This window comes from Prionailurus viverrinus, chromosome A2, assembly GCF_022837055.1.
Source record: "Prionailurus viverrinus isolate Anna chromosome A2, UM_Priviv_1.0, whole genome shotgun sequence".
Taxonomy (NCBI): domain Eukaryota; kingdom Metazoa; phylum Chordata; class Mammalia; order Carnivora; family Felidae; genus Prionailurus; species Prionailurus viverrinus.
Genome location: NC_062562.1, coordinates 82928590 through 82951909, shown reverse-complemented (window position 1 = coordinate 82951909; position 23320 = coordinate 82928590). Strand labels below are relative to the sequence as shown.

Genomic DNA, 23320 nt, shown 5'->3' with positions numbered 1-23320 from the left:
CTTCGTTTTTGACAATGTCTCAGAAAAGGTAACTATTGCTTTAGACTGCAGGTTCTGCAGCACTCAGCATTAGAAATATTCCAGAAACTGCCATAATAGGAGGAGAAAGAAGTCTTGGATCATGCCAGTGGTCTGAGGTCAGACTAAATGAAACAGCCTTAAAAGAATGGGAAGCCAAACTGCCTCTGAAGAAAGGTGGTCACATTAAATCTTCTTCCCTCCTTGTCTGATCTTGACCAGTGTCCCTCTTATGCCATTTTAGCTTCGGCACCATAACTGCTGAAAGGTCAGGTGATTACCCATTTTCCCTAGGAGGAATAATCATCTTTTAGTATAATGTCCCAAGTGGAGGTGAGAGCTCCATAACAGAGGGACCATTTTCAATACATTCGTATCAAAGTCTAAGCAACTCCCAGCACCTAACAAATGTAAAACAGCAAATACTCAAAATCTGTCACAGTACTCCGGGAAGAAGGTGATGACACAAAGAAAGTAGAAGAAATAATTAAGTGTTTTGACATTGTGAGAACATATACATGACATCTTTTCAGAAGAACTGTTGCTGGCAATTCCATAATCAACAAATAAATTTTACCCTTCACTGAAAATAATGGTTAATGAGCCAATAGGTTACAATTTTTTTCATTGTATAACTAGTGGTCAATTTAGTTTTGTTGGCATTTTACAGACTAAGTCAAGGAGATAAATGTATTTATCTGTAATTTTTCACTCTCAGCTGCTTCCAGAAAAAGATGTGATTAGATCCATATAATTAAGTTATAATCAAACCACATGTCAAACTTTTCTTCATTAGTTGGAAAGATAGATACGAACTTATAGGGTATGTAAGAAGATGAGCTAATTCTACTAATCTCCTTAGGTAGGATGGTTCTTACACCTGAACATTAAATTTAACTCTGGGTTCCAAGCAAAGCTGAGAAACATGATAGATCACACACATTCCCTCTTTCCATAAAATGAAACATCAATTCTTCACAACGTGCATTGAGGTGCAGTTAGTATTTATGCCAGGCCTGAGTTGGATTGCTTAAGCATCTACATAATTATGTGTCCGGATTTCTGCAGATATTTCCTATAAATGGGTTACAATTCAACTATCACCATTTTATAGAAGTCCCAGTTTTATTTTTTTTCAATATATGAAGTTTATTGTCAAATTGGTTTCCATACAACACCCAGTGCTCATCCCAAAAGGTGCCCTCCTCAATACCCATCACCCACCCTCCCCTCCCTCCCACCCCCCATCAGCCCTCAGTTTGTTCTCAGCTTTTTAAGAGTCTCTTATGAAGTCCCAGTTTTAAAGGTGATAAACAGGGGCCTGGGTGGCTCAGTCGGTTGAGCGTCAGACTTCGGCTCAGGTCATGATCTTGCAGTCTATGAGTTTGAGCCCCGCGTCAGGCTATGTGCTGACAGCTCAGAGCCTGGAGGCTGCTTCGGATTCTGTGTCTCCCCCTCTCTCTGCCCCTCCCCTGCTCATGCTCAGTCTCTCTCTATCTCTCAATAATGAATAAACATTTAAAAAAGTTTTAAGGTGATAAATACACAGTATGTGGCTTATTTTCAAGATTTCATTTTTATTGGGCATTTTTCAGATACCAGCTAACATTAACATGAGCAAAATTGTTATGTTTTGGCTTACTAAGGCCAGTATACATCAGCCGCCCCTACCTCCCACCATTATTTTTAAGTTTGTTTTCAGTACTTTTAAAAAAAACTGATACCATATGATAAAATAATAATGAAATAATAACAGAAGAAAAAAGTAATCTATCTTCTGCTTTTCATTATCTTAATGGTCATTTGGATCACAACAGAAACAGCCCAGTCTGCATACCATTTGTGATAATAGAAATTGCTCAATAAATTGAAAAAAACAAATATGGCTTTGTTGATACATGAGTCATTCAACTAACAAACATTTTGCACTGTTTCTTCATGCACATCATGGCTGGCACTAGCATAATAAATAGATAACTGCTCAGAGAAGGTCTCCATGGGAAAACAGTCCCCAAAGAGTTATTGTTTTATACACTAGAATTTGATTCATAGTATAGGTTAATTTTTTTACTTAATTTTTTTAATGTTCATTTACTTTTTGAGAGAGAGAGGGAGACAGAGCATGAGCAGGGGAGGGGCAGAGAGCAGGAGACACAGAATCTGAAGCAAGTTCCAGGCTCTGATTGAACCATGTAGGTGCCCTGGTATATACATTATTTTTAAATTTAGGACTAATGAAACCTTGTTGATTGCCTTTTCACCACCTAAAGAAGGTACACAAAGAAGAATTATTTTTTATACTAAGAGAAGTTATTTACTTTTAAAAATTTTAATTTCTGCCTCTATTCTCTCTGTTCCTCCCTTCCTCCTCCTCCCACCCCACTACCATTCTCTAGCTATGGCTGGGACACAGAAATCCCTAAGGATGACTCCATATTAGGTCTTTAAGCAGCTGACTCCCATACAGTTACCTTCTCTGTGCCTCAGAATCCTCAGATGCCAAAAAGTAATGTTCTTGGAATCATTAATACAATTCCAATGAAATTATTTGGGTTCCTTACAGAAAACTATACAACCAGGCAGCATATTTTATCGTTATTGTTTGCTATTAACTAATTAAAGTAACTTGCAATCATTTGAATATCATGCCACCCATAAGTGGTAGCAAGTTATATTTTCAAAGTTCAAATATTGTTTTCTTTATTACAGGTTTCTTTTCTCCATGGAAAACTCCAAAGCCTGTAAGTTGGAATTCTTATGCTTCTTTCTTTATTTCTAGTTATTAATGCAATCCCATTAAATAAGATATAATTGGGTGATCTCAAAATCTTTTACCTCTGAGATTCTGTGATGTCAAAAGAACAAATCTTGTGTCCCTTTGTCTTGTGCTTGTCACACAAATACAAAAATAACTTGTCTTACTTTCCTGTAAAGGCACTTGTGCCTGTTTTTTAATATACTTAGAAAATGAGCATTAACACTATTTAGTATGGTGTACTGCAGAAACCTTTTGTTTTTTCCCCTGTCAGAAATAACTAAATAGTCTTTATAACATGAAATTTTTAGAAACAATGCAAACTTGACCTACAAATTAAATCTGGTACATAAGAAATTTAGCTCTGTATACATCTATACATTTATATATTTATATTTACATTTTAATGTATGCAGAGCTAAATATGTGTGTGTGAATATTCCAGAGACATATATATTCTACCAAACCTGGCAATCACTCAACTTCTGAATCTCCTTCAGAAACTGGTCATCTCCGCCATCACCTAATCTCTCTGGACCTAGTTGCCTCATGAATCATCCTGAAATTTGATGCCAACATAGGAAGTTTAAATTATCTTTTTGTGTGGCTAGGTCAGCCAAGTCAGTTTCACAATTAGAAGGGTTTTTTATTTGCCATTATATCGGAACTTGTAACTGCCCAAGTCCCAAGAGCTGGGGTGGTTTTCTGGGATCCCATTTCATGGTATGCTAGAATACAGTACTCTACCTGGAATGCCTAAAACTCACAACTAGAGCAGAACTGTAGCAAAGTGATGATTCAAATCCAGAAACAAAACTTGAGGAATCCTGTCTCCCACCTACTTCTTTTCTTCCATCTCAAATTAAGCAGCTCAGATGAATGTGGCCCCAAGTCTGGCCAGTGAGCAGGGAATTCTTGAATTAATTTATGCTTCTCTTATTTCTTTTATTGAGGGAATCTTTAACTGCTTGATATTCTCATTTTAGAAATGGAGGTTAATATAATTTTGCATACTTCTCAAGTACAATAATTGGTTTCATTAAATAGCATGCCTTAAAATGGTTTGAAGATGTGAAAGGAAAGCCCTGTAATATGTCTGAGCTCCAGGTTTCTCTCAAAGAGACATGGGCCAACCAAGAGCTGGAGACAAAGAACTGATGTGTCAGGGCTGCAAAATATCCTCACCAAACGTGTCCTCATTTAGGATTGGGCTCATGTGGCCACAGAAAATACCAGATGGGGAAAGTAGACCTATCTGGGTTTAGCAAACCATTTCATGATGCACATGGTTTGGAAAGAGGTGTTTTTAAAATGTTTTAAATGAAATTTGTTTTATCATGGCCAAAATTTAAATAATTTCCTTTCATCACCAAAGTTAATCTGTGCTCTGTGTCTAGATACATCTTTATCTAATTTAACAAGGAACCTTGAAACTTCATCATGGTGCTACAATTATGCAATTTAATGATTTCCTTATATGTACCATGTTTATACAAATAATGCCATTTGACATAATTACAGCATTTGCTGTCATTACAGTAATGACATCCATAGTCAATAATTCCCAAAAACATTTTATAGAATTCAATTTACAATTAATCTTGAGTCCATACATCCCTACGAAAGCTAAGGCTTGGACTTCCAGGTTCGAGGCTGAGTGAGGATATAAGACTGTTGAATTAATGTCCTCCATGTATCTGCCAGAAGTTCTTTAGACTCAGGACTATAATGAGAGGCAGTGCAATATACGTTTTAGGGTGCAGGCTCTGAAGGCACACTTCCTGGGTTCAAACTTTGCTTCTTCTTCTTACTAGCTGTATGACTTTCAACTAACCGCTTGAGTCGTCAGTATCTCAAGTTCTGTCTGTAAGATGGGGACAATAAGAGTACCCACTCCTATAGTTATTGTTAAGAGTCTATCAGCTAATCCATGTAAAGTGCTTAAAACAGTGCCTCTACATATTGAGCTCGAAAATATAAAGTACTGTCATCCTAGAAACAGACCCTTCATGCATAAAACCTTAATAAATTAATGACTCTATAAAATGAACATAGTTTGCTAAGGTATTCCTTTAAACAAATATATAAATATATGCCCACAGTATATGGATTTATAGACTCTCTCCTCTGAGAAGGATTAATACCATCTGTACTCAGATTAAGGAAATGTTATTCTGAGTGAGATCTCTCCTCCTTCTGGTCTTGTGTCACTTCCCTACCCTCTTCTATTCTATGACTCTACATTGTAAACTAATCCACATTGAGATAGTCATTTCCTTTGTAACAAGTAATACACTAATTATAATGAGTTCTCCTGCTTTCCATCTGGAAGGGATCCAAGTTCATTCTTCAAGGACAGAATCAAGCCAAATGCCTTCACATCCCATCCTTGCCCTAAAATAGTGAAGGGAGGTGTTTAGACTACACCAGCTTCTATATGAAGCAAACAGTTTCTAAATAGATTACTTCATGTGAGGTGAGAAGCTGCCTTATTCACACTCCCACTGTGCACCCCAGATCAGAAGTGGGAATCAAAATATTAACTGCATCATGATTAGTTTATACTGTTTTACCATTTGAGGCCCTGTCATGGGCTATATGTCCACTGCTAATTCAATGACTGTACCTTCAAACAGTCGAGGATTCATTCATTTACCAAGGCCTGCAGAGATACAAGGTTTCTTCCAGATACTGAAAACAACTTCATTTCCATTTTCCTTACTCTAGTGAGATATTTATAAATATCTGCCTAGCTATGGACACCACTGGGACTACAGAAGGCCAGAAGCCTGTGAGAGGTAAATGCCTGGCAGGTAGCACAACTCTAGAAAGGTCAAGGTCAGGAAAACACTAGGTAGAGCAAGTGATGCCCAAGGGTCTGGGCAATGGGACAGGGTCAGAACCTAGGGTGTTCAAGAAGGTTGAGAAGAACAAATGAGCCGAGCATCCCAGCTAGAAAGCAGAAGTCCAGAGACTAAGTTGTCTGAGAAAGAAGTCAACAGAGTGCACCCTTCAGAAGATGCTGTCAGATCAGCACATCAGCCCCAGTGAGCAGGGGGGTGGCCTCTAATTCCAGGGAGGGTTGTCTGCTCCATGGTCTTTTGGGTCAGAGCCAACAAATAACAATCCAGGGGTGGGGAGCTATAAGGACTGTGAGTTTGCTTCTTCAGTAATTTCATGGGCACAGTAATTTTCTGCTCTACAGTCTCTTAATAAACCCTGACAGAGTGGCTGAAGGATTGATAAATGTCACAGCAAGATGTGAACACTTTACTAAGCATAAACCAGACTCTTGACTAATTCCCCTGTTTCTGTGCTACAAAAATTGTAGAATTTGTCAATCTGCCCAAGTAACCTTCCCGCCAGTGCCCAAACCATTATTTGTTCTGTAGTTTTAAAAATGTTTTCTAGAAACACTAATATTTCACCTGAAACATGTTTGCTCCCATGACTTCACACAAGTGATACATATTATCAGTTCACCCTCAGTAGAAGACAGGAGAAAGAAATCGACATTTGCTGAAGCCCTATGATGACAAGTGGGATTCTACAGCTACTCAGTCCATACATCTAATTTATTTACTTTTTAGAATTTAGTATCTTATGTTCAGAAATAGAAGGGAGAAAGTCACAGCCAGAATCCCATCACATGATACCTATGGCCAGTCATTTTAACTGGAAAAAAAAAAAAATATGACTTTAGCTACAAATGTGAGACTTCCCATCATAGCAAAGACATGGAGAATAGATGAACAAAGAAACCTAGGATGGCTTCCTAGATGAATTTTACCATAAAATTAATTAATGGCATACATATTTAAAGATTTTTATGAAGTGGGACCAAAGGACCTACTGAAGAGAATATTAGCTAAAATTCTAAGCAAATTTGCCACTTATTCCCCTCAATGTATTATTATGTAAACAGCACTCCCATTATAGTTACAAATTGGTTTGACCCAGGGTCTGTCGCTAACAGCAGCTGGACTTCTTTGCGCTCTTGAGATTATGTTTAATATTAGGGAAATGAACTCAACTAGGGGTTTTCCAGCCTCGTTAGGTAGAGAAATTTTGTTTAAATGAAATCTTGGTCAGTAGCCCATATAGAAAACAAATTAAAATGAAGCCATATGTTTTAGTCCCTTCAGACTGCTGTGCCATAGACTGGATAGCTTACAAACAATAGCAATTTATTCCCCAGAGTTCTGGAGGCTGGAAGCCCAAGATCCAGCTGCTGCTTTATTCAGTGTCTGGTGAGAGGCCTCTTCTGAGGCGGCCATCTTTTCTCTGTTATGTCACCTGACAGAAGGGTCTTCTAGACTCTGAATCTCCTTTATAAAGGCATTCATCCCATTCACAAGGGCTCCACCTGTATGACCTAATTGCCTCCCAAAGGTGCCACCTTGGGTGTTAGAATTTTGACATATAAATTTGGGGGGCAGGGAACACAAACATTCAGACCATAGCACCAATCTTTTTGAGAGGAAGGTCAGTGACCCATTTCTTTCATAGTCTGATGACTCACTCAACACCTGACATAGTCTCAGGTAGGTGAGCAAGTCACAGGGAACTTTGCAAGTCACAGTGATATGCACAGTATGTGGAACCTCACATCCCCTCCAACTTTTAAATATTTATAATTGATAAATCAGAGCTCATGTAGGAGCCCTGACCAAGATGTAGCCAGTATGGAAACAAAAGCAGGGCAGTGCAGTGAGGGACAGAAAGTTTTAATCCTGCCAAGTTCAGAACAGTGTGTATCAAAGCTAGTTTGTTTGTGTTTTGAAAAAAAAAAAAAAAGAACAGTTATGAGTCAACCAGATTTGGAAAAAAAGAACAGCTAACTATATTTTATTGATGATTTCATTCATTCATTAAATTAACATTTTCTGAGCACTTAACATTTGTTAATTTGTTAACATTTGTTAATTTCTGAGCACTTAATGTCATTAAATTAACATTTTCTGAGCACTCAACAATGAGAAAGACTATGTCCCCTGTAGGATCTGTCCCCGTCATGATCTATTTGAGGAGACATAGGTAGACTTGCCATTATAGTTGAGCATCATGAATTTTGGGTGTGACTTGTAGGTAGAGATGCTGTGGGAACATCCAGGGGGGACATGTAACCAGTTCAGGAATGGTCAGCAAAGGCTTTCTAGAAGAGACATCTCATCTGAATCTAGTAGCCAGGTAAAGTGAGGATGGGAGGTGAAAAAGGAGAAAATGACTAAACTTTGCAGGTAGAAGGAGAAATTAAGAAAGTGTGCAAGATTCAGAGGCAGGAGAGAATCTGATGGATCCTACGGAATGAGGGGAGAGACCATTAGAGAGTATGAGAACGAAGAGCAGAAACTAGGTCATGAGGAGCCACTACTGCCCCTGGAGGAGGTTAGCCTTTAGCCTGAAGAACACACTGACCCAATGCAAAATTTTAGACAAAGGGTAATCTAATCTGAGTTTTACACAAAGCGGTTTATTCAAAGCAAAAAAGTCTAAGTTGAGTTTGAATCAGTTGATTATTGAATGAAGGTGAAGTTAGCATTGCAAACAGGTGATCTCAGTTAACTGGCTTTCTCTTCAACAAAAGGATATTGGTCTCTGCCTTACCTACCTCAGGGGGCCATGGTGCAGACCAAAGAAGGTAACGTGTGTGAAAAAAACATGGTAAACTGGGAAGTGTCCTTTAGATCTTTAATAAATTATAGTATTAGCAATATCAGAGTAGCATTTGGGGGAAGAAACTGCCACATCAGCAGTAAATGAAGCTTCACAGAAGACTTTGAACAATTCATAAATCCCAGATGGTTGTAATATTAGTTTAAGTTGTAAGGAAAGTGACCAAATGTTCAGGTATAGGAGATTATCGGAATATGCATAGATGTCAAAAGAATACATGTAGACTACTTTATTCTCTTCTGTATCAGTAAAAATCGTGTAATATATCAGGGCCAATACCATTTTCTACACACAGACACGGAAAGTTATCTTGAGATACGTGTTATCTTTATTGTATAAGAGGGGGAAAAAAAACAGACTCAGAGATTAAGTGATTGGCTGAAGATTACCAGCTAGTAGGTAACAAGGTTATATAAGCTTGCATTCAAAAGTCAGATACCACTTGTATTTGGTACAGTCTATGGTACTTTAATATAGAGAAATAGAATCTTTTCTCATACTTATTCCAGAGTTTGAAATGTTTCATGGAAGAAAAGTCCACAGGGCAAGAAAGTTTAACGTAAAGGTGAGGGTTGCAGTATGTGACAAGGGAAATAGCAAGAAAAAATTCATTCTTAGCTATTTTCTGTTCTCTTTCACTTTCCAGATAATGGACCGATGGGAAAATCAAGGCAGTCCTCAAACGAGTTTATCTGCTCCGGCCATACCGCAGAACCTGCCCTTCCCACCCGCCCTTCACAGGACTTCCTTTCCTGACTCAACAGAGGCCTTTGACCCAAGGAAGCCTGACCCATACGAGCTCTACGAGAAATCTAGAGCGATTTATGAAAGTAGGCGTAAGTGAAAGCCACGTAAAACAAGGGTACATTAATAATAGCTGAAGCCTTGCCAGGAGATATATTGAAGCTGAGATGATCTGGCATAACTTTATATTCTGTGGTTCAAAAAGTATCTCAAAAGTAGAGTCAGCTGATCTAAACTTGTCTTTAAAAATAGCTTATACCTTTTGGGTTTATAGTTTATTTTCTACTGTTTTACCTCTAAGCCTCTGAGGAAAATGAGGAATGTATTTGGTGGGAAGGATGGGAGTCAGAGGATGTGGACAATTTTGTTTAAGTCACCAAATAGTAAGATAAATGTTTGGGATTTTTATGTGTAATCTGGTCTTGAGTCTGAACCTTAGATTTTTTTTCTCAGAGCCTTGAATGCAATCACCAAAGAATTTAGGGCCATGAGTACATGTTAGCCAAGTCTTCCAGTTCACAGTCATGAAAGTAATGGTTCTGTAAATAGCACAGATCTGCATGCCAATCATTTCTACCTCCAAAACTTCTCCTTCTCATTTAACACAATGGGGCCTCTTTACTGCAGTGGGGCCCATGTAGTCATAAAATATCGTGTATGTGCTTGTCATCCTATTTGAAGGTCCTCTAAAATTATTTCATTGTACTTTATAAATATTAGAAAACAAAGGTTTTTAATATTGCATATGCATTCATTGTGCCTCTTTCCACCATCTGACAGGTCTTCTCTTCCAAATGTTAGAGGACAGGAATATGAATGTCATGAATGTATAATCTATGAGAGAAATACACAGTATAATATGATCCATATGAATGGATCAAGAAACCTAGCCTAGTGAGAAGGTTATGGTCCCAGACACTTCCTTTCACAGTCTACCATAAATTGATTTCCTTTGTCTCTGTGTTCCGCCAATGTCTTCTCCCCAACTTTATCATCTGAAACATGAATCACAAGTTTTAGATGGTGTATGACCTTAGAGAATCTGAAATCTGTTTATTCTTTACAAGCTCAGGGGCTGAGAATTATGCACCCAACTGGTAAGGGGAAGAGTTGACATAATACCTTTTCCTCATCCTCTACAACTCTCAGTTAAAAGCAATTTTCATTGATAAAATAGTTGGAACAGCAGGGCATGCATCGAGAAATGAACCCCCCCCACACACACACACACACGTATCTTTATTTTAAATAATCAGCTATGACAGGGTTCCCATATTTCATTGTTCCCCTTCTGGATGAACAACTGAAAGTCTTTAAAGGATTGTGTAGTTAGAATGTTTTGCTGTGATAGAATAAGAACAAAGTAGTATGTTTAGCTGTATAATACAGAGTATGAAATCAAGGTATTAATGCTCATAAAAATTTGAAAAGATTTCAACACAGTTGAAATACAACACAGTTGGTACCTTTTCTGCTTCACTATCCAAGTATTTGTTGAATACCCACTTTACTGTCAGTACCATGGAGAGATACCCAAAACAAGTATTATGTGTTATTCCCACAAATTTAACTGGGGAAGTAAGAATGTACAAACGGGTGGAGATCAAGATACAGTAGAAGTTCTAACTTGGAGGATGGAAATGGAAATGCAATGCAGGATTAAAATATCATCCTCACATCCTTGGCTTGTGTAAATTTTTGGTATTTTTAGGGAGCTTCAGAAGATGCTTCCTTCTGTTTCTGTCCCTTCATTAATTATTTGCTCTCATTCTTCTAAGTTTCCTGACCCAATGCAAGCCTTATTATTCAGGACAAAGGTAGTGTTGCCATATATTCTGTCTTCCTTCATGATGTCTGACACTGGTGCCCTCAGTTTCTGAGCAGGAATTGTGTGTGACCTTCTTTTCAACCCTAAAAGAATTTTGATTTCTTTATCCAGCCCTTGCAATGCTGTTTCCGTTCATTGCCTTTCCGCTCCTCACCTGTAACAATCCCAGCAAACCAGTCCACCTTAACCTCCCCTGGGAGCTCTTTCTCCCTTTGCTTCTGGCAGCCACACCAATAACCAACAGTCTGACTCTCGCCCCAGCCCCCTCTGCCCCATCAGTGCCCTGCGGATGCCACTGCTGCCTCTTCCCTAATGGTGTCCCCCCCACCCTTCATGTTTTTGTCAGCTCTCTAATGTTTCTGAGGTCACAGCAATGTTTTCAGGGTCACAAGTCTTAGGAAGCCAAAAGAAGGCAAGCTCATTTTCTTTCCCATCCTTCACGTTTCTGTCATGTTATTTCATAACACTAAATGGAGTGTGAAAGAAGCAGGGAAATCACATCAGGGTAAGCAAAGCTCTACCCTGAAGATTTAGGAAACCAAAAAAATCACAGCGCTACTTTCTCAGGTCTCTGGATAACTGATCAGTTCACTCTGCTCCTGGACACGCAAGTATCTAGAAAGAACAAAGCTGCCCTTGGCCCTCTACATGTTCCCTGTTTCCAATTATGAAAAAGTTTCATTCTCTCACTTGAATTTTTGGAACACCCGGAAATATTTTTTTAATGAGTTGGGGGAAAGCTCAGTGTATTTCCCATCATCTTGAAATAGGATTTTTTAATGATCGTGAAATGTGTGCATCCATACAAAAGACCCATAGTCAAGATTTTGATTGTGAACCATGCCTTATTCATTTGAATCTCATGCATTACATTTAGGTTTTACTCTGTTTATCCTTGTGTTCCCTGAACTTTTTCCTGGGAGAAAATTCCATGGAGATCAGCGAAAGTATGTAAGGGAATCCCAACCAGATCTGTCTAAACCAAGCCCTTTGACATTTTCCCTGGCCTGTAGCAATTTCATGGTATCTTCCCTTACAACCAGGTATGAAAGTAAAGAGATGTTTTGCATTCACATTCAAAACTGGGTTGCAGTAGCCGAAGAAGAAAGGATGTACCTCCACCCACAAGCCTCTGCTGTCCGGAGCTACAGAATGTTTGTTATAGCACGGCTGTCAAGAAGTATTTGGATTCAAGTCACCAGTCCCCTGCAAATGATGGAAATTTATCAAATGATGTAAATACTGCTGTGCCTCATTTGGCTCATAATTAGATTATGCTGACATTTTAATGTGCACACACAGGACATCTTAATAAAGATGTATCCCTGAAAAAAAAAATGTAATGATTTTAAACAAACAAAGACAACCGTTGGGTACTAGAGCCAAATGAAACTGAACATGACAGGTACATGCTTATGAGGGGAGAGCTGGAAACACCTCCCGTCTTCATGAGATCTTCTTATGAGGCCATGGAACCGAAGAAAGAGAGAAGGAAGATTCTTCCAGCAGGCCGGGCAAGGCTTCCAATTTCAGAGCAACAGGCAGAGTGCCCACAAGTGGCACCTCCAGGTCCATCGTCAACAACATCAATCAACAGCAGCCAACAAGGGTGTATGGAACACTCAACACGTGTCTAGAACTCCGCTGGGGACCCCATGAGAGAAAGATCGTGAGAAACAAATTCCAATTGTACAAAACTTACACTGAAATCGAGGACACAAAAACGTAGGAAAAACAGTTCCTCAATGAGACCGCATGGCACAGCCCAGCAAATAATATCAGCATTTTATCATGGGAAATTGTGCAGTAAATATAGACAACAGTTTAAGTGTAATTAGACAATTAGACCTACAGTTTCTCATTCCATGGGCAAAATTGATGCTTAATCAGGAGAATGTCGTGTGTTAAATATCTTCTAATTACCAAAAATCCCATTCATCCTTATTGGAAAATTCTGCGCAGAAAGAAATTTTTTTTCTAACTTAATTCCATGTAAGCTTTCATATATATATATATATATATATATATATATATATATGAAACATGCCGCCCAAAAATCCCAAAAGAGGTTTTGACCAATGGGCTTTTTGGGGTTTTCATATTAAGTATTTAAGCATTGACCCTCTGTCATTACCAGCAACTGCCAGAAAAAAAACAAAAGTCTCCCCATCCCCAACTCTACTCAACAGTTTTCAATAATATTCATGTTTCTCATTGTATAATAGCCTCTGTCCCCATTACTTGCATTTTTAGGTTTATTTATTTATTTTGGGGGGAGGGGGAGAGAGAGAGAGAAAGAGAGAATCCCAAGCAGGCTCCACACTGTCAGCACAGAGCCACATTCAGGGCTCAAACCGACCAGTTACCACAAGATTATGACCTGAGCCGAAGTCAGACACTTAACCGACTGAGCCACCCAGGTGCCCCTACTTGCATTTTTTTTTTATTGAAAGCACCATTTCATAGTGGGATAAACCAGGCTATCTCTTACTTTTTCTTTCTCTGTCCTTTTCTCATGACACTCATGAAAGAAGGGATTCTTTGCAATCAAGAGGAAGGGCTTACATTTTCTCATTTTGTCTGCTAATCTTAAAAAAAAAAAAACTATTGTTTACCATTTCTAACCTTGGAAAGCAACTACTTCTAAAGGCGCTCACTGCTTTTCCCTCCTCCCATCTTCTGCCATTCTTTCTTGATATGTGATGGTGTCACGTATTTCCGACATGGTAAGAAACAATTTTTTAACAGCCTACAACCCCGTGAGACTACGTAGGGTGACTGCACATGCCTGTTTGCTTGAGACAGTCCTGCTCTGTGTCATCCTGGCATAATTATTAATAGCTTCTTTTTCACTCTCCAGTTTGACCTCCTTTGAATGATGAATTATATGGTTTTCCTTTACTACATAATCTATTAAAGAAATAGTCATCATTACTGTCTAAGAAAAGTATATATCTAAACGTACAGACCATGAATAAAAATTTTAATACCCAGTCAGATAAATAATTTCTTTCAAGTTAATTTATTTGGCTGACTGAATTTTTGCCCATACATGTTTTATTCCTCATTTGAGGTAAAGACATATGTGGTAGCTTATCTAGCCAGACTCCCAGCAAACTCCCTCCATACTCAGAAAATTACACATATACAAATCTAAAGCATGATAAACTTAGTACTAAGAAAAGGTAGCAAGGCTTCACTCATGTAAGTATTCTGCCATGGAGTTCTAGTTTTCATCACAGGTAGGAAATCAGATGCAACATCGCCATCATCACAGGACCAAAAGGGAGAGAATTTTGTCTGTCTTCCAGCTCCTAGGAGAGATCATGGTTACATAACTGCAGAACAACGGCTGTCATGACTCCTCCTTTTGATGCCAAGCAGGGCAATACAAAGTGCTTCCCAAGAAATGGGGTATGGCTTCCTTTGGAATCTTATAAAATAAAGTTCTGGTCATGCTCAAGAACTTGGTGATTTAGGAATGAGGGCTCTGTCTTGTTGCTTCACTTTGATTTAAGCCAGACTTATTGCAAAGGTTTGTCTCATCATCCTTGGTTCACAGGGCCATTTCTTTCTTAAAGGAGAATTTTTTTTTTAAGTTTATTTATTTTGAGAGAGAAAGAGCAAGTGAGGTAGGGGCAGAGAGAGATTGGGAGAGAGAGAATCCCAAGCAGGCTTCTCATCGTCAGCACAGAGTTCAGTGTGGAGCTCACACTCATGAACCATGAGATCATGACCTGAGCCGAAATCAAGAGTTGGATGCTTAATCACAGACTAGCCACCCAGTTGCCCCTCATGGGGCCATTTCTTGAGCAGACACCCTACTGCAGCCTCAGAAGCCAGAGCAAGAAGCAGATGAAAACAGGAAGAGACAGAGAAGAAAAATCCCTGTTCTTTGAAACTCTTTCCTCATGATTCTGTCCTTTGGTGTGAACCCAAGTTGAATTATGATGGAAGTTATCCAAACTTCTTTCTCTTCACATTGAACCTTGTTTATTATAAATAAACAATTTATGAGGTACAATGTCTGGCTTCTTTGCAGTAAGACATCACTCAAATGTAGGATCATAAAAGTGTCAGGGATCCGTATGTTGTAATGTGCCTTATGGTGGAACCTCTTTAGAACACAAATTCCTCTGAAATTTCCTCAAAAAAACTCACACGATCAATTTTTCTTTCCGGAAATTAGGAAGAACTAACTCACAATAAGCAGTGAGTATCGCAGCGAGGGTAGCAATCAGAAGGAACCACAAGAGTTAGAGCATAATGGAAGAACAAACTGGTTTTTAGCACTATACTTGAGAGGAAATTATACTTTGTAGCCAGTCAAAAACGGACGGCTGTATTTTTCACATCCATGGCTTTTATCCTACCATTTTGTTGTTCATTGTTCATTGTGGAATTCTTTCATTGTTCAGCATTATAATACACGTATAACTTATGGCTAATCACAAATGAGTGGTTGTATTTCTAAAGTAATGGTTTTTCTGCTGCTTTCTCCGTGTTATTAGTCAGCAAGGACTGTAGTTGGCACTGTCTCCCATCCTAACATGAGAGCCACTTGGAAAGATAGGGTAGTGTAAAAATATTATCCACTCAGTGCACCGCATGGGTTGAGACTCTAAATGGAAACATGGTGGAAGCCACATCACACAAGGTAGATACACAATATCCAGAGCTCCAAAGCCTGTGCAAGTGCTCCCACTTCAGTCTTCTGGCCTCCAGTCCCCCTTGCCAATGTGATTACACACCTGATACAGTCAAGCTGGAAATGTCAATAGGTTTAGGAAAGGTTCTGATACATCATGGATGCCATAGCTGCAGGCAGCTGTGAAGTCATCCTGAAAGGCCACCTTGCCTTCCTAGAGAACACCCCCACATCTGAACACTGCTAGACCAAGCCCTGGCCTCATTTGCTTGGCCATTGCTATTGTCCAATGGCCTTAATGTTCTTAACAAATGTTCTCTGGTGCACTATCTTATTTTAGTGAAATATTAAAATAAGATGATATGTAAATGTTAAGACACTTTTTATCAATGACTTTAGCATTAGAATCATAAAAGACTAGAAAAAAATTAACATTATCATTTAAAATGTCCTCGACTGTACTCTGAAGGTTAATTTCCCGCACCTTTTTCCCATGGGAAAACCATTATTGCTGTCCTTAGTATAATTTATGTTATGGCTTAATCTGTGAAAAAAAATTGCCTTTCAGCTACAGTTCTAGTATATCACATTATGCGTCACTTTGCAGTTATAATATATTGATAAAGGAGATTAGTAATTCCAGTTAAGCTGTGTTTGCCATTTTTAATGTGTGCTTTTTAATTTGGAAATCTAATTTAGGTATATTTAGGTAGCTTTGTAAACAATTATGGGAACATTTATATTTCTAACAGGTCCCTTTTAATAAAGAAAGTTACCATGACATGAGCCAAGTAATAAAGAAAGGGAAATAAAAGTTAGGTTAGGGACACGTTTTTCCCATGTATTTTAGAAAGTAGATCCAGTCTGATAGATAATAAATTTATTTCATTCATCAGTTTAAAACTTAATGTTCCTAGAATCGGGCAGAGGATAAAAGTGGAGGAGGGGAGGGGAGAAGTAAACTCTAAAATCAGTCCTTGACTGAAAGTTATTTAGTACGTCAAAGCATTTTGCTGGTAGCACAAGTGAACAATGCAATCCACAGAACTTTCATGAATAAATATGAGACCATCAGGGCTGCAGTAAACTCAATGTAATCGCTGAATGGCAAGTAGGTCCTAGTGAGATTATGATAATATAAAATGCCAATTTTACAACTAATGGAAGCTCTTGGAAGGTAGTCTTCTATCCCTGATACAGCTCTGTCTTTCTAATGAAAGGACAGTTCTCAATTTATAATGCTAAGCAGTCCCATTACACATGGAGGATTTTTAAGAAATAACGATTCTTCTGGAAAACTAATTTACCTTTGCTAGAAGACACAGGTTACATGGCAGGGATGGTCATTCTTCCTGGAATGAGTACGATTAGCTGTGCAGGGTGCAGTGGGGAACACCTGTCAAACCCAGAAGGTAGTGACACTAGGCCTTGTCATTGCCCTCAACAGGCTTCTAGTTCATTTTTATTGTTGAAGAGTGTAGAATGCTGTCTGAAACAAAGCTCAATAAGAAAGCAATCAGAATTTGGTCTATTTTAATTTTTATTAATGTAATAATAAAATACACATTTTATAGTGCCCCGTTTTTAATTATGTGTATAGTATTTTACGTTCATGTCCACAAATTTTATGTCGTATGTAGCAGAGATAACATCATAATTCTCATGAAGGATTTATATTGCTAACATAAACCAGTTTAACTCAACTGCTTATACATAACTTCAGCTATCCAAATAATTGTAAGTATCAAAATATTTGGACTGATGGATGTAAGTCAACACACTCATTGATAGAATTTTCCACTTTTCATTTCAGTAATTTGATGACACAATATCTTAACCTGATTTTAAAAGACTTCTTCAGTTTGTGTATAGTTCAGGTTCTGGATTGACTTTACTTTTTTTTAAGTTTTTTAATTTATTTTTGAGAGAGGGAGCATGAGCAGGGGAGAGGCAGAAAGAAAGGGAGGGAGAGAATCCCAAACAGGCTCCATACTGTCAGCGCAGAGCCCAACACAGGGCTCGATCTCACCAACCGTGAGATCGTGACCTGAACCGAAATCAAGGTCAGATGCTTAATCCACTGAGTCACCCAGGTGCCCAGACTCTTCTTTCCTATAAGCATTCTTATAATGAGAATCAAAGCTTAGTTTTTGAAAATGAGGATTTTTTTTTCATTCTGATCTAAAAGAATTCAAATTTTTCTATTTTGCATGCACATAAAAGAAATACATTTATAGATATATTCCTATACATAAAACAGGGTATGTCCTGTCCACTAACTTCCATGGATCTTAGAGAAACAAAATCATTAAATTTGAGCACAAGGTTGGGGGTGAGTTATAACAGCAACAACAAAAAAAAGTAAAGATGAATTTTAAATTGCCATAAATGAATTTCGATTTTAATTCCCCATTTTCCCATCCAGAACAAGTGCCACCAAGGACCAGTTTCCGAATGGATTCCTCTGGCAAGTATTCTTCAGTACTCACAGTCCTGTGAGTGAAACGTCTTCCATTCTGTGTAACAGACCATTCTTCTGAGTAGTATCAGTTTATTAGTATATAATCACTGTGCTAATTTTAGTCACCCACATACACAAGTATTGAAGGTAGAGGACAGGTCCCATCAAGGTGGGTCTCACTGGCTGCCAAGGAAACAAACAAAAGACAAAGGAAAAGAGTCATATCTGTTCATTACTTTCATAAAATGCTTTAATAAAAGACTAGACTAAAAACCAGGTGCCAACAAAAGCCACTAGACTGACTAGATCATGCTGATACAGTAGCTTCTGGCCACAGGAAGCTTCTGGCACTTGAAATGTGGCTACTCTGAATTTGGATGTATGTAAAAATCCATACTGGATTCCAAAACTTAATATAAAAAGAAAAAATATAAACATATAATATCTCATTACTTTTTTATATTGATGAGTGCTTAAATGTTTTTGATACACCAGCTTAAAATACATTCTTAAAGTTGATTGTATCTGCTTTTTATTTTTTATTTTTTTTTTTTTTCAACGTTTATTTATTTTTGGGACAGAGAGAGACAGAGCATGAACGGGGGAGGGGCAGAGAGAGAGGGAGACACAGAATCGGAAACAGGCTCCAGGCTCTGAGCCATCAGCCCAGAGCCCGACGCGGGGCTCGAACTCACGGACCGCGAGATCGTGACCTGGCTGAAGTCGGACGCTTAACCGACTGCGCCACCCAGGCGCCCCTGTATCTGCTTTTTAAAGCAGATCTTATTTGCTTTTTAAAATGGGCTACTGGGAAAGTTTAAATTACTTATGTAGCTTGCATTTTATTTATATTGGACCATGCTGGACTAGATAAATAGAAATAAGGTAGAGTATCTGAAAAGATTTGCAATTTACATATTTCCAAAGAATTTATTGGAAATTTTGCTAATGTAGATGAAATTATTTTCACATAAACTAAATAGCTATATCAATTTAATTGTTTTAAACCATGCCAATTACAAAATGCTACATTTCAATGGAATTTTAAGTTAGAATAGAATATCATAATTCAAGAGCTTTCAGTAATAATTTACTTAAAAAGAGGGACATTTTTTTCAATCTAATGGTTCTGAAAATACATACCAATTTTGGTTTAGACTAAAATATTTAATGTTGCTATGGAAATGAAGGAGGAAAAGGAAGATTCAGATTTTTTTACTTTTAGGAAGTGCTTTGAACAGCTGCTTAGACCACTGGATTGAAAGCCAGAACACTGAAACAATTGCAGAAAAGAGTGTTTCATAATAATAGTACTATTTCAGGTCTGTGGGCTCACAGCATACATCTCTAGAGTATTTCCATGATGACAGCTCATTATCCATCTCAGCATGTTCTAACACCCCTTGGAGAATATATGTGCTTGAGATCATTTCATTCTGTAAGTTTCCATGTCATTTTTGGGGGGTATGTAGAAAATTTGGAAGATGTTGCTTAGCACTTTGTCCTCAAATAATGTATAAAGTATTTGTTTAGCTTGGTCTGAAAATTTTTCTATGATTATTCTTATATATTGACTGTAAAGTCCTTGTAATTTTGAAAGAATATCTTTTGCCCAGAAGGAAAATGAGACCTAGTAATTACAGTTGCAAAATGAAAGTAGGATTTAATTCGAAATTCTAAATCTCTGTTTATTGGCCACAGCAAGTGCATTTCTTGAAAATCTCAACTTCTGAATGTACTTTACTTAAAAACAAAAGAAGAAAGAGAAGAACCACGTAAAAGCATAGATTACCTTGATATATCTGCACAGTATTTCTACATTTCAAAAAATACACATTAGTTAAAAGAGAAAAGTCATAATACAGTTTGCCACCATGCAGTCCAAATTTTCAGGGAAAGAACCAATCCAAATATTTTGCTAAATGTGCATACAAGGTATCAAAATATTCTGGAAAATCATGACTACATCCAAAATAAATGGATCTCCCATACCACTTCTCACATTTAAAATATGTCCTTTATGAAATTATGTGTCATGATTTTTGACTCAGATATATTTATCTTAATTATAAGGTATTTTTATTAACTTTAGCTGCCCATGATGCTTAGGTACAGAGGCAAAATTGATAGTTGGAAGTCCTAAACAATGTAATTATGAAACTAAGTGCTAACTCCATAGTAGAGTAATGCTGTGGTTTATCGAGTATACTAGATTGGTGAGTATCTTAAAACAATTAAATTCAAGAAACATTTATTTAGCAACTCCTACAGGCTGTGCATAATGAAATACAGTAGATGATAAATGTAATTATGCCATCATCAAAGAAAAATGATCATGAGAAACAATGCACCCGTAGTCAGGACTTTTGAATGGACTTCTCCCAAAGCCAAGAGAACCAGGGTGTGGAGTATCACAGAAATCACTTCCAGGAGAACTTTCCCTGTTTAGAAACAAAAGAAATCAGGGGGCATAAGGGATGCGTCAACAGTGTCAAATGAGGCACAGAAATCAGTAGGAATGTGGAAAGAGAAAATGACCATTTGATTTGGTCATTAGGATGTCATCAATGACCTTAGCGAGAGCAGTTTGAGAAATGCCAACACAGCTGGAGCCAGACTGGCAGGAGTAAGTCACAAATGAGAGACTGAAGATGGGGAAGTAAGACCCCACTAGAGACTACTCATCCAAAACAGAAATGGGTGGAACGAGGAGGTGTTTGGTATGGGGAAACCTGAGTTTATTTTACAGCTGAAGGAGAAAACCAAACCGAGTAGGAGTTGACTTCTACTAGAGCTAAAATGTGTCTGGCCACATTTACATTACCAAAGGTATAAAGGAAAACAGTAAAGAGAAGGCATTCTTTTAAAGCAAAAATGTATTAGCTACCTATCTGGTAATATTAGATTCAAGCGATAGAAACTACTTAATTTCTATTTAACTCATTCTGTATCTGGAGTGTATTGAGAGTTCAGAAGCCAGGGACATATTTAGCAAACATCTTTGATTCCTGATTCCTTCCTCAACCTCTTTCCTAGGTCTCTTTACAAGGAAAAGCCAAACAACTAATGCTCTTTCCAGCAGGAAAAATTGAATGAATTCATTCTCTGTGCCAAACTGATAATAAGCCCATGGTATTTACATTTTAATTAAAACATGAAAGGGGATTCAAGTACCAAAATTTAATTGACATGTTTGCAGCATCCCATGTGCCAAATCAATCCTTAAAAAATGCCATTCTTTGCATTTTTGAAGCTTGAATCCATTCATAAAATTAATCAGTTGTGTTCAGTTACCCATCCTTTTCCCTAAAACTGTGCACAAAGTCATGTCTTTCCAAAGCTAGACCAAGGATACATACAGCTATGAAGCTTCTGGAGTCTTAGTGAAAAATAAGAAAAGCAGTTTTTGAAATTCTGCTTTTCCCTATTATGAGGGAGTTTGTCCATATACCTGGATGTGGCCACCATTTGCTACTTTTAGTACTATTAGTTTTTTCAATATTAGTGGGATCCCAGGATAAGTCAGGAGTTGTAAATTCCATCTGGGTAGTTTGCCACAGTGGTCAATGGAAAGTTACATCTGGGACAAATGTCTTAAGATGATTTACTTCATAATGCCTGAAGATCCTGGGACCCAGCTTCTAAGGGAAAAGCAACAGTGGCCAGAAATGGCCATTGAACACACATAGCCAAAGAGTATTCTGCCTCTCCCCAGTCTAAGCAATGCCTGAGAATACCCCTGACAGTTCTGCAAAAGGGGCTGAGGAAGAAGAAGGTAAACAAAGAGCACAGGAATAAAATAAACAAGAAAGCAGAAAGAAAAAAAAAAAGATATCAGTGGGGCCATGTTTGAGTGACATCCAAAGTGACCCAGGTCCCACCAGGTGTCTACCAGACTCCTTCATCAAACAACCTTCCAGGTGCATGGTTAGCAAACCAACAGAAGAGAGAGGCGATGATTTTTAAATTCTGTCACAATGAGGTGAAGAGCTGGTCCCTGGATTTCTCTGCTTTAAGTTCTTGCATTAACAGGAGGAAAGATAAATCATGACACAGTAATTTTAAATGTGCCATCTGGCCAGAAGAGCAGCTAAAGGAAAGTATCAGAAACATCATAATCTTATAAGAGAGCTAAAAAAGTAGGGGGAATAAAAGAGTAATGTCTCTCAGCTTTGTGTATATAATTTTAGTTGTTTTTTAAAACCAGACTTAAAAGGATGGGGAAGGCAGGGGAAGAAGCCAAAGAAAAATTACCTTTCTAAAAGCTCTTCTTCTCAAAAAAAAAAAAAAAAAAAAAAAAAAAGTACTACTGCCTTAAGGCACAATCTATCATTTAAACTTTTTTTCCACTTGACTGTTTCTCTAAAGTTTCTATGTCCTGCAGCCTCTCAGTCTATGTTCAAAATTAACAAAGAAATTTTTAAAAATCATGTCTGCTGGCATACGTCTCTAATGGGTCTCTCTGCCTGTGTCTACATGTTCATGTACCATGAAGCTAGCCATCTCTGTCTGGAAGAATGGAAGGTGCAGATGATACAGTTGGCACATAGCACCCCACATTTGAAATCAGAGCAGTCAGAGCAATAGTCAGGAGATCGTAATGTCACCAAACTGCACACAGAGAATAGGGGGAGGAGGATAAATGCCGGTCTCTCATCTGTTCTTCAAAGTTAAATAAAATTAACCAGCTAAAATCTATGTTTTTTCTACTAAAAATAAGAGTCCTGAGTCATTGATTAAAGAAAAGCCTTCTGATTCCTCCAGGACTTACAGACAGCATCCTCTGACACAAGACAACCCCCTTGTCCCCTGGATGTCTCAAAATTCTGTTCCTGGGATTGCCATAATTTTGGCACTTTGGGCAGGGAGGGGGGGGAGTATTATTTAGCAAATAAAATGGATTGCATAGTAAACTTCTTTTAGAGTTCCTTGTGCAATATGGATTGATGCTGAAGCCATTGGAAGAACAATTTCCCACTTACCTTACTCACCAATGATGCAAAAATGAAAATATTTATAAGAGTAGGTGGAACGTTCTGATTATATAGTGTGTGTGTTCTCTTTGTATTTTTTATGGTCTCTATTTATCTTTCATATGATCTAGAGTCCTGTAAGTGAAAAGTTACCTAGAGAAGAGATTACTGTGAACAATCGCATCATAAACAACTAAAGATTTCTAAAATCTTGGGC

The 23320-nt window shown here is 37.9% G+C and overlaps 1 protein-coding gene across 2 annotated transcripts in view; it reads left to right on the top strand.

The window, feature by feature from the left end:
- MAGI2 (membrane associated guanylate kinase, WW and PDZ domain containing 2) overlaps positions 1-23320 on the top strand; it is a 1356537-nt gene that overhangs the window by 1159769 nt on the left and 173448 nt on the right. The window contains exons 11-12 of one of the 2 annotated variants that reach the window (XM_047848847.1): positions 2728-2759; positions 9096-9279. In XM_047848847.1, coding sequence (XP_047704803.1) covers positions 2728-2759; positions 9096-9279 — 216 coding nt within the window. Of the gene's footprint in view, positions 1-2727; positions 2760-9095; positions 9286-23320 lie in introns of both variants that reach the window. The other variant, XM_047848846.1, reaches the window with a different exon arrangement.